At 37.2% G+C, this 12,624-nt stretch overlaps 1 protein-coding gene across 6 annotated transcripts; it reads right to left on the bottom strand.

Annotated features, from left to right (window-relative positions):
• Positions 1 to 571: 571 nt before the first annotated feature.
• On the bottom strand, positions 572 to 7,745 carry LOC136249345 (uncharacterized). Of its 6 annotated transcripts, XM_066041301.1 has the most exons (6): positions 7,640 to 7,712; positions 6,587 to 6,602; positions 4,907 to 4,974; positions 4,650 to 4,837; positions 1,559 to 1,711; positions 572 to 854 (listed from the first exon to the last, which is right to left on the bottom strand). In XM_066041301.1, the coding sequence occupies exons 3-6, from the start codon at positions 4,971 to 4,973 to the stop codon at positions 711 to 713; spliced, it is 552 nt and encodes a 183-aa protein (XP_065897373.1). In that variant the 5' UTR covers position 4,974; positions 6,587 to 6,602; positions 7,640 to 7,712; the 3' UTR covers positions 572 to 710. The 6 variants fall into 6 exon arrangements, with proteins under 6 accessions (XP_065897373.1, XP_065897371.1, XP_065897372.1 ...); XM_066041299.1 differs by lacking the exon at positions 6,587 to 6,602 and having other exon boundaries at positions 4,907 to 5,059; positions 7,640 to 7,745; XM_066041300.1 differs by lacking the exon at positions 6,587 to 6,602 and having other exon boundaries at positions 7,640 to 7,734.
• Positions 7,746 to 12,624: the final 4,879 nt, after the last annotated feature.

Below are 12,624 nucleotides of genomic sequence, written 5' to 3' on the forward strand. Positions count from 1 at the left end.
GAAACTACTTAAAGTCTTTAACATGGTACTAAACAACACAATCACCATTGGATCAACCAGAATAAATTCAAACAATACTTGTTACAAAAACTTTATAGTTGATACAATGACATAATCAAAAGCTGGTTTAGTAGCCATTAGTAGAACTCATGGAATGGTCGTCCATAAATGTGAATTATGTTTGTGGTTTATGTACTTGTAACTAGAGTACTTGCACTTGTCATTGATAGCTCTTGTACTTCAATTAGTTAATGATCTGGTAATGGACCGGAGTTATACTTTGTGGTATAACGGTGAATCTTTGAGTCCTGGTTATTTTATATTTGTATTACTCAGAGAAATTTAATTGTTAATAAGTAAACAAGCAAAACAGTTAACAATTCATTTCAACATCAAGTGACTTTTTCTATGTAACATGTAGGTGCACTGTGGTATTAATATTTTAACCATTATACTTTGTATCAACTTGTGCGTTTCCAAATATAGCTTGCGTGATCATAGATACAAACACCAGAACTTTGATGAGTGTTTGGATAATCGTAATTACTAATTTACATCTATGTACTATATGTATTATAGCTGTATAGTCACATCCAATGATTGTTTTGTGGTGTTCAAAGGTATGTAAATAGTATTAAAATTTATTGCTATACAGTGTACAGAAAAATTAATACAGCAAGTATATGATAATACAGCCATCTCAGCACTGTTCAATAGGCAAAAATTGGTCTGATATAAAATATCAGAAACAACACGGTAAGAGGAATTCCAACTATGAGGCTAAGAAGAATTGCCACTCCAGCTCCTACCATCAGTGGTCTTGGATTCTGTCCATGTTTAGCTTCAATGTATGCCTGTTAATTAAGATAAAAGGATACATAAGGTTTATGTGAATGTACAGTGGAATCTCAGTTATCCGGATTCTTGGTTAACCAAACTATGGAAATGACTGCTCTGTTAGAGTAGTGACTGTTATATAAGGGTAGTTGATAATACTGATATTTTTAAACATGTTCTTTATGTTATTTTAAGGTTATTTATACACAGTTTCCCCTGGTACCAAGGGGTTCGGATAACTGAGGTTCCACTGTATAATATAGCTATAGATTTAGTGATTATTATAATTATATGGATTAAGACAGCAAAGCTAACGATGGAAGACCAACCTTGGTGGTTACAAACTAAAATGCATTCAATATGTTAATGTCAATGTAAGTTATCAGCTTGAGATAATGCAATAGCATGTAGAGCATTTGCACTACATCCCTCCAGTTAGACAGACCACAATAAGTCTGTATGTATGTACGTATATAATATCAGGGTTGCAGTAGTCATGCAGTAAATCATATACTCTTCTAAATATTCAGTAGCACTGCTATAAAACCTAAAGCTAGAGTTTTAAAATTCTTTTACTAATACTCTGCAATAATAAATGTGTGCTTAAACTTCACAACCATTGCTAATCTGATTGTCTGATTAATTAACAGAGAAGCATATGATTACGCCATCATAAAATGTGTATATATGTAGGTATGCATCTAGCTAGCTACATACTCACATATCCAGTAAGAGTCAAGGCTGTGATTGCCAATGGCCAACACACTAGACATGAAAGGCTGGAACACACCAACAGGATGCATAAATCTCTGGAAGAGTCATCTGAATCTGTTCTATTAGATACTTGCATCTGATGTGCAGCACTTGTGGTTGGCTATAATTATGTGGAGGCAAGTGAAATATAGAGCATATCTTTTTCGTAAACAGACATCCATATGATATGCACTATTGCTTATGCAATACACGTGGCTTAACAAAAAAAAACAAAAAAACAGGTAGATGCACTGTTAAAGTCTGAAACACCCATTTTGCGGTGTTACCTAAACACCTACACCTGTTATGGTGTAGTAGGAACACCCTTGGGTGTTTGCACTGCACTAATTCAGTTTTGAACACTTCTTGGTGTTTGTAACACCCTTTGGTGTTTATGTACACCTGTTTAGTAATAAAATTAACACAGTTCGTTCACACATTAAGTTTGTAAGTCAATAAGAGCATGCAGGCTAGCATTGACAAACAAAAATTGCTTCCAGCATTGCACATACATTAAATCATATAACAATTAATGAAGAAGGCAAAACAATGGAAGACATAATACGGCATGTGGCTCTACCACTGATGTATCTCATGCACATACATAAGACATACATGCAATAGATTTGCGTATAGGTGTTAATTACAGTGAGATGAAGTATGATGGCATTATCATGTACCTGTACATATACACTATTATTTCTTGTGACAGTAATTCATTTCAGAGCCTCTTAAAATGAAACCCACAATTGAAAGTCATGCTTATTGGTTACGTTATAAATACAAACTGAAAACCATAAGAGGTACAGTAGGAAGAGTTGATGATACTGAATGTATGAAGTACTATCATAATATTATTATATCCATGTTTCTTGCATGTTCTTTGTGTCAATGATATGATGCTTGAAATTGTTTGGTGAAAATGTGATTGGTTGTACAAAGAAAACAGTCTAAGTCCATTTTCTTTTAAAATATCTTCTACACCCTATGGGTGTAATTGAAGACCCCTATGGGTGTAACAGAACACCCTCAGAGGATCCTGGTGTAAATGGCAGCTATAGCACCCCAAAAGGTGTTTTACAAACACCTTTTTTTTAAATAGGGATCCGCCGATTATGCTGGCATAATAATGAGCATAATAGGTGCCTGAAAGCATTGAGCATAATGCTAGCATAATAGACAGAGCACTTGTGCATTACCATAAATTCTTGCTTATCAAAATGCATATTACAGAAAAAGATCGATATACTCTAATAGAACGGTCAGCTAATAATAAGACAGCTGACTGTTCTATTAGTAGAGATTTTCAACTAAATTAAATAATTAACATTCCATACATTCATTGGTATGTACAATATTGTGCATTTTGTCAGGGTCATTTTAGTGCAAACCCCACCTCAATCAGTGGTTCCTATCAAAAGATATAAGGAAAAGAAGTGGACAGTGTGATGATTTTTGTGTACGGCATTTCAATGCTTTTTATGTATATTGCATGGCACCAAACACAATATACAAAGTGTCATAAATCTAGATAGGAAACTAATAACGACATGAACTTTTCACCACATATCTATTTTATGAAGAACAGCATATGAAGTAAGTAAAGCCTCTCAAAAGTGACCACTTCTTTGTAGACTGACCACTCAGAATATTACATGAATAAAGCAAGTGATGCATAAATAAAACTGTGTATTATGTAATACTAAATATATATATACAGGTACTTAATGCATTTTCAAGGATAACTAACTAGAAAAATCGGTAATATTTTATAAATGGCATCACAAGTCGCAATTAACACGTACTTCGGAAACATGACAATCAGATAACACAATGTAAGAGCAACATTATTTTTAATATAGATTTGTTTGGACACTGCTCAGCTTTATTTGTCACATTGTAAGCACTAAGGATGATAATTATTATATAACACAATGACATCACTGTACTACAAAGAGAAATTATAAATAGTTTCTGATCAAAATTACAATCACTGAAGCTGCTATAAAATGGATCAAAACAGCAGTAAACACACCAGAATATAACATCAGGTAAGTGTGAAGCCATGTAAGGTTGGTATGACATGCCAGTCTCCACTTTTGAAAAGATTATGCTCAACCTTGAACCTTATTTTGCAATTCCGCGCAAGATAACAAACTGCTCACCTTCAAACTATACTTGCATCGATGCAGGGGGATGCCTTGAAGCCCAGGGTGATTGTAATGCTGAATTCTGAGCAGTGTTAGATGGCGATTTACCTTTAAAAGGGCCATATTTCCATCGTAATCCAACATCAATCGTCCTCCAATCAAAAAACACATGGAAAAATCGAAATCAGCATATACGGTTTGCCCAGAACCACTTTCTTCGTCCTCATCAGCAGCAGATTCACGCGGAAACACTCGGAAACTTCGGCTATCACAGGTGCCACATTCTTCCAATTAGAATTACGTACGCAATTATTTGTATGGGCTTCCTATGGGGATTTTTATTTCTCAAACTTTGATTTGCTGTATTTCAATAAATACCGCATGGATTTTAATCCAGTAAAGTGCAATACAAAGTACGAAGCATTGGCTACCATTTACTGGAACGGCAGCTTGTGAAACGTTATTGAAGGTGTATAATTTAAGTAGCAAAAATATGTGTGAAAAATTGGTAGGTTGGAAATCGCTACTATTAGAGTATATCGATCTTTTCTGTGACATGCATTTTGACAAGCAAGGATTTAGAGTCTGTGCTTCAACCACTTACTGTTTTCCCTTAAAGTGCAAATTTACTAGAAAAACATGGGACCTAAGTTATAAATATTGAGCATAATTTGAGCATAATAGGTTGAGCAGTGCGACATAGCATAATAGGTAAAATAATGAGCATAATAGGCGGGTCCTTATTTTTTAAAAGTGTGGTGTCTTCATTAATTATTATGTCATCAGACTAGACAAGTTCGTTCCAAATGCACATAGAGTATGAATGTACATCAATTGCATACTGTATGTACATTATAGCTACTATCCTTTATTTTCATACACATACCTGAATCTTTACACAGTACTTACCTCAGTCATAATCACAGTATACTGTTGACAGTTACTGCACTGGAGAGGAACTGCTGATGCATGCTGGATGTTTGCACCTAAGCCTTGACTGTTGACAACGGGAAAGGGAGCTGCTGCTTGTTGAATAGGTATGGTATTTTGATTATCTGATGCTTCATCTACAAATGTTTCAATATCAGCAGAAGCACCTGGAGTGGTTTACAAAACATCACTGTATGTACCCAGTATTATAGCAAATCTCAGAAGGCCATACACACCTTGCTCATCATTTGCTTTGAATTTGTCAACAGAAATCAGTGGAGCACACTCTGAAGTTTCAGTCATCCTAAATTGCATATGTATGCTATTTAGCCATTCCAGATATATCAGCTCTTTTTGGTTGCTAGTTTAGTAACTTTCATGGATGTGCCCTTTTAACAGCCTTGTGCAGGTGATTATTTTATATAAAATGGTCAAGATTTAGTAAACATTGTTATTCATATCATCATTGCACTACTTTTTAACAATGTGCAAACTTGAATACAAAACTATGAATCTATGTATGATTCCTGATTCTATGTATGATCACATGATGCATTGCTAGGTGTATATTTAGATATATAGCCCTCAAATCACATGCTCGTGAGTATAATATTTTATAGTTATAACACGCTTACGAGGGATATGACTAAAATATACGCACGATTCGCGAGAGTGCGCAGCGCTTGAGTGAGAGTGCGTATATTTAGTCATATCCCGAGTAATCGTGTTATAACTGTTATATTCTACACCCCAGTAGATGAAAACGATTATAGATTGTAAGTTATAGTGAAACAGCACCTCCCGGAGATGGAAATCAATAGAAATTCTTGATGGATCAGACGTTTTGCACTTTTAACGGTGCCACGCCCACATAGTCGCGATTAGTGAGTTATCCACGAAGAAGGCAGGAGTTCATCGAATCTTGTTCCAGTTTCTGAGGTGAATAATTGTTGGTTGATTTAGGCGCTTGTTATTAGACACTTGTTTACCGTTTAGATAAGGATTTCGCGGAATGTGTGAAGTTACACCATTTATGGTAAGCGTAGCCACAAAGCGTGGTATATCAGTTATATACCACAGCGCGGCGCTTCTGATCTCAACCACAGGTGTGGTATATATATATATATATATATATATATATATATATACCCACCTGTGGTTAGGCAAGTAAATATGTAATCCAAATAGCCAAGCTGTAAAAAAGGTGCAGTCCCCAAAAAGCCATGATGAAAATATGTTAAATCCAAGTTGGCGGACAAGAAATGGCTGTGACGGTAGGTAAATGGCAAAATTTTTAATATTGATGACTCAGGTGAATTTGTGGTGCCTCTTACAAGTTTCGTTAGGATTCGGCAACAAATAGGCAGGAGTCTATTATGCTTTTAATTTTATTCTTCCAATTATTCTTTCTGGCAATTCTTTTTAAATTGACCTATTATTCCCAAAATTATTCTTGGAATTTGTGCAAAAGAAAGCATGTTGGTTAGAGTTTTACATAAGTGACTGCTATATTAGAATTATGGACTCGAAGTTGACTGCTCTATTAGAGTATAAGTGACTGCTCTATTAGAGTATCTCGGTCTTTTCAACCGTTTTTATGCTTGCACTGTTTCAGTGGTGTATTCAAAAGATTTTTGCGTCACACTACAAGAAAAACTTACAGCTTTGCACTAATTATTCCTAGAACTCATCCGATTATTCCGGAATATTCCCTAATTCTTTTCACTACCTATTATTCCCGAAATTATTTCGGCATAATAGACGCGTCCCTAGCAACAAATTCACCTGAATTGTCGTTATTAATTTTTTTTGCCATTTACCTACCTTTACAGCTTGGCTGTTTTGGATTAGATACCACTTTTTGCAATTGTATACTCCAAAGCTGGTCTATGGCCAGATTTGGGGCTTCTTTTTACCTGCTTTTTTTCTTTGCTACAGGAAGGAGAAACAATATGTGAAGCAATTGTAGAGTTGAACATATATTTTTATAATTGTACAATTTTTTATATAATAAACTTTTCTCAACAGGCCAGCAGAATGTCGCTATCCAACTTGTTGCAATTTTAGACAGCTAATCCTTGTTACAACTTACTTTGTAGTATGGTGTGTGGGCAGATCAGAGGCTGCCACCAGTGTTACAAATCAGTTGTAAACTAGTTTACAAATAATTGTAGCATGGCTAAGTACATCCTTTGGTCACTAATTACTTCAAAGACTTCAAAGGAAACCAAACACCAGACTGACACAGGAAGTCACAATACAAGGTTAATACAACAAGGGCTGACAAGAAGGTAAATCACTCTGGAACAAATGAACACACAACACCGCAATCATCTGAACATGATGAATGGGAAGCAGTACAACCGCTGGGCTAAGCCTGGTATCTGGTTCGCTAATAAATTAAGCTAACTAAGCCTAAGGCTATTATAGCGATGAATAACTCAATGATGAATATCAGACACTTCAGCTACACCTGTCTAAATGATGCGAAGTAGTACAATGGCTGGAGTGATTGGCATTGATGACGGCAACTTGCGCTCATGCATAACAAACACGCTACCAATTAATAAACTAGCTGAATGAATTAACTAACCATCAAGACAGTAATTAGTGAGTAAAATCATTCCTTGTACACAATGCTCAGCGGTAGCCAATATTAACCTTGAATTCTTGTTCCTTCCGTCTTACAAATGGGCACCTTTGATCTGTGCATGCCCCATACCACAATCAGTTAGAACACACTGATTTGGTTTGTATCTGATTTGTAAACACTCCACCCTCGGGCCTGCGGCCCCTGAGTGTTGTGTATACAAATCAGATTTAAACCTCATGGGTGTATTACGTATTACATGTAACTAGTTATAATTATTGTAATTACTTTAAAGGAACCTATTTTCTTATTCTGAACATATTTAACACCAAGAACATTGATAACCATAAAAAATTACGTTCATAGCTAATTGACTTACGTAGCTAAAGTTATACTGCCGCTTCAGATTTACATTGGTGAGAATAACATTAGTTTCTCATGAACATAAATTAAAAATAACGTATAACATATATACCAACTGTGTATGTATACACTATTATCTATTGATCTAGACATGATGTGACTTAAGAGTGAATATATATAATTCAAAAATAACCTACCAATTGTGCATGTGAATAATATTATTATCTATTGATCTGGACTGCATGATGTGACCTCAGAGTGAATAATAGTAAAACTTACCCTTGTCATTGTCATTATACTCAATAGGTAGCTAGTTGAATAAGCAGTTAATTAATGATAAATATTTATTATATTATACTGTAGTTTACGCTATTACTCACTAAAGCAGTACAACTGTTTATGCAAATGTTAGTTCATACTCATAATCAACATAATGTCTATGTAGCAATGTATTGTATACACCTTAGGGAAGAGAAGGTGTTAGGTGTATACTGCCATTTACCACTGTTATCAGTGCTCAGGAGTGCATTAATGAGAAACAGAGATAGAATATTAAATATATATAGCCCTCCTAGGAGGGATATATTTTTGATATACTACCTCCATTTCTCGTTAATGTATTCCAGAAATTACCACATTTCATTGATGATGACACTGTGTTATCTCCTACTTTGCCATAGTGGATCAATTGTGAGTTTTTAGTTTTTATAAAGGCAAGCCAGTCATGCCAGTGGACTTGGCTTGGAATAAAAATGTTTTATTGAATGAAGAAGGCCAAGGGTTAGTTTATATTTGAGACCGGCTTTGCAAAAGGGGTCTTCCACACACATCCGATTATATGAACTTGGAGGACTGTAATTAAATTTTAGTGTTATAGTAACATGTAAAACTGAAATTTTCTCCATCAATTAAGCTATGTTGATGTTCACCACTGTCCAAATTTCAATGCAATGCCCTTTTTCAACCTGAAGTTATCAAACAGTACGGTAGTACTGTTTAAGTAGGAATATCCCTGAAACGACATGCGCCGCCAAAAATATCGCCTTTTAAAAACCAGCTTAGAAACTTCCTACGTGATGAAAATCACTTTTACGGAATAATATTTATTAGTCCGTCCATCTAGCATCAAATGTAGCGTTAAAAACAAGAAAATGCTTACTGGCGGCCGGATATAAAATTTTTTAAAATCGTCAAAACACGAAATTGCGTCTCACTGCCTCACTCACTCACTCACTGACCACAGTCGCAAGCCTAGAGCGTAAACGAAGCAGTGCACGGTCACCATTTTATGCCACAACAACAACACTTCATACTATTCAAACCAACGATGCTCTGCAGCAAGGGATCCAGACGAGACTTGACAGAATCAGCAACAGAAGACAGATGTTGTTGTTTAAGCCAGTGAACATCACATTTAGCAGATTGTAAATTAAGGATACAGACATTATTGGATTGTTGCTCTATCAGGGAAACCAAGTAAACACTGATCCGCCTAGAACCAGAATATTGAGCATCAGAATACTTAGTGGGATTGGGTATATTCATACCTCCCAGACGACATGGTAAAGAGAGGACTTCCCTCTCTAACTCCGAGCAAGGATTCCTACCAGACATCGCAGGAATCAAAATTTGATGAATAACATCCTCCAGAGGCTGAAACAGATGGCTAATAGATTGAACAGTTCACATCAAAAAATTCCACTTGTAAACAACATCATGGGTGAAAGCAGTGTATGCACTATGAGGATGCATCTGTGCAAAGCAAGACAGAACACGGATCTCTTCTGACCACAGTATAAGTTTTGCAGCAACATACTCTTCAGCAAAACAACGAGATCCAATGAGGTAACGCTGACCATTAGCAGTTACCTGGACTCCGCTTCCTTGGAATATTGCTCTTGCAGACTCTAAAAACTCAGGCTTAACAATAATGCAGCATTAGGAAAGTAGCCATAGCGGGGTCCCAGATATAGTATGTGATTCCACCACCAAAAAAGGGACTGTAAATTGCCAGCAGCAGTGGCATCATCAGCATACCAAACTTGGAATATGTCAGGTTAGCAATGTCTAAGGGCTTGAATCAGTGGAGTTACAGCCAAGGCATACATGGCCATGGCAAGAGGGTCACCCTGTGTGGTGCCCTCAGTAGTAGAAAGCTCACCTTCATCAGTAATAAAGAGTCTGATTGGTGCACCATAAGTGTTTTGTAATATCGTACTAAAGGATGGACAAAGGATGTTAATGTTGTGAAGAGCAGCTTGACAATTAATTCTGTTAAAGGCATTATCAGCATCAACGAGGAGTACAGCCTCAGTGTCTTCTTTCTCAAATAAATTCTTCATCGCATGAATGGCAGCCTCAGCACCAGCAACCTGCCCTGCACAGGTCTGCAGAGAACCTGCAGCAAGCTGAATATCATTACCAATGAGTAAAGAATGGCCTTGGCAAGGATTCTTCTAGGCACATCTCCAATTCCTATTGGATGCACACCAGGTTTCTTATCTAGAGAGATTAGTCAACAAGCAACAAAGGCCATTAATCCAGAGGGGTTAACAGAAGACATACACAAACAACGACCAACTGCAACTATATAGAGAATTACATAAGGTCACTGAGGCATGCATTTCCAAAAGATGAACACATTCTATGCCAGGAGTAAGCATCAACCCCAGAAGGACCCAATGGCAGATCCAGGATGGGGCATTTGGGGCAAATGCCCCCCCCCCCCCCCCCTTTGTGAAGGAGCCAGCCATGCTTCTGATTAAAATAGCTACTAAACTTTGTCAGGCCAAGATCAGTTTATCAACTCATGCAAATATGCACATTTTACTAGCATTTATTACAAATTCACCTGAAACCAAAGCAAACCAAAGTCAAACTAACTGTAAAATAGTCATCCGGCACCTTCGTGCGTGCTAAGGGCCTCCAAAAATAATAATTGTGTTACTGTTGTTTGAGACATTCGGTGGCTTTTAAGACTTCACAACCATCTGACAAGGCAAAAATAGCAAAAATCAGCAGTGAGACACTACTAAGAGATGATTATTTGCTGCTTCAAAAATGCAGCACTGAACTAGAGAATCTGGCTCTCCCCAACCACCTACAACTTACCCTGTTTGTGCTCCTCCCCTTTCCAGCTCCTGGATCCGCCCCTGGGACCAGCAGCACCTTGAGTTCAGAGAGCAGCTAGCTTAATCAAATCTCCTGTAAGACTATCAAACAACACTGGATCAAACAATGGAGCTCTGACACTGTCAGGTTCAAGAAGAGAATCGGCAGAAGCAGGCTGAGCTGATGGATGTTTATCAGATAAAATTTCCTGTACTGACTTGAAAATAGACCTACAGTACCACAACTGTTGACACCACATGGCACCTGGGAATCCAGTGATAAAACGTCACCCTTTGCTGACTGTGAAAGAAGTTTAATAGCTGCTGAAACTTTACCCATTGATATAAGATGATCAAAATGACGAGCAACATTGCGGGATTTAGACTCAGCACTATTAGACACAGGAAGATGATCCTAAATACATTTTCCTTCCTGTAGTATGCTGGCCATGTTACCCTGCTGCAAAAGAGCAAGGCGGCGTTCCAAACAGAGTGTTCCTTGGATTTACTTTTAACATGTGGCTTCTGAAGTAGCAGGACCTGAAAAAAAGCAGAGCAAGCTGTAAACGCAATGGAATGAATGGATGAATCATTGCCAAAAGCTTGATATACTTTAGCTAATTCCAGCACAAAATTATTACCAGATTTATCAGGTGGAACCAAAGAAACGTTTTGCCGCCAATGAACCACCTCCTCGTAGGCATCTCTGATCAGCAAACTAAAAGTTTTACCATCAAAATTCCCCCAAACACAATTCACACATGGTTCACTTCCGCTAGACACAGTTACAGCAGGGGGAGAAGAAACGTCAGTAGTTCCAGTACTAACAACATCCTGATGAGAGATGATATTCGAAAGTTCGAACAAAACAGAGCGAGACAGATCTTGTCCAGTCATGACAAATTGACGTCGTTTTTACCATTAGTAGCCTCACTTGATTCAATAAAAGTTGATAAAGGCTTTCCATAGCAGTGAATTGACAATTTCCAGTTTCTAGAAGCAAATTTACCAGCATGGCGCTCAAACTCACAAGGTGTAAAAATCTTTCCACCAAAAGAAATACAGCAGCTAGAGCCACTTGACAAGTTTTTGGTCTGTAACTTCGCACACAAAGTACCGCAAACAAAGTCCACTTCATCTCCGTCAGCTTGAGAATTCAATGTAGCCATGCCACTCTCATCTCTGGTTATAGATAAGCATCTTCTTCATTCTTCTAGAGCCAGGAAGCAAATATCAGGACCAAAAAACTCACAAAAATACTAGAGTTCCTTGGAGCATTTCTTGGAGCTACGAGCATGATCAAACATGCCCCATTACATCCCGATCAAACACGAGTCCGATCAAACATGCCCCATCTGAAAGCTTGTTTGGGCTTAGTTTTACCTAACCAATACTGCCTCATTGCTGTCAGGGGAAATTGAGGCTGTTTTATTTTGGGTAATATTATTTCGTTGGTCATGCCCACTCCTTTGTGGTCCCTACTATACACTACTACTGTAGTAGTGTATGATAAACGATTCAATAGCACTGATTAAAACATTAAACACAAGTAACCGAAATTCTCCATGATATCTCTAGGATATGTCCGTTCATCATAACTGAACGTAACCAGAACGTATTAGCTGCTGACCCATAATCAAAAATTCTACGTATGCATATATAATATAACACATCCAGTGGCTGCACTCATAATTGGCTTGGGTGATTGATAGGGCTAAAACGAATATACCGAATATTCGAATTCGTATTCGATTCGACTTCGTTCGAAGGAATTATTGAATTCAAAACATCGAAATTACAGTAAAGATGGCAGACACTAGTAATGAGGAATCTTTGTCAGTCTCTACAACTTCAACAACATCAGACACTGGACTAGACATGTACCAATAAT

This window comes from Dysidea avara, chromosome 3, assembly GCF_963678975.1.
Source record: "Dysidea avara chromosome 3, odDysAvar1.4, whole genome shotgun sequence".
Taxonomy (NCBI): Eukaryota; Metazoa; Porifera; class Demospongiae; order Dictyoceratida; family Dysideidae; genus Dysidea; species Dysidea avara.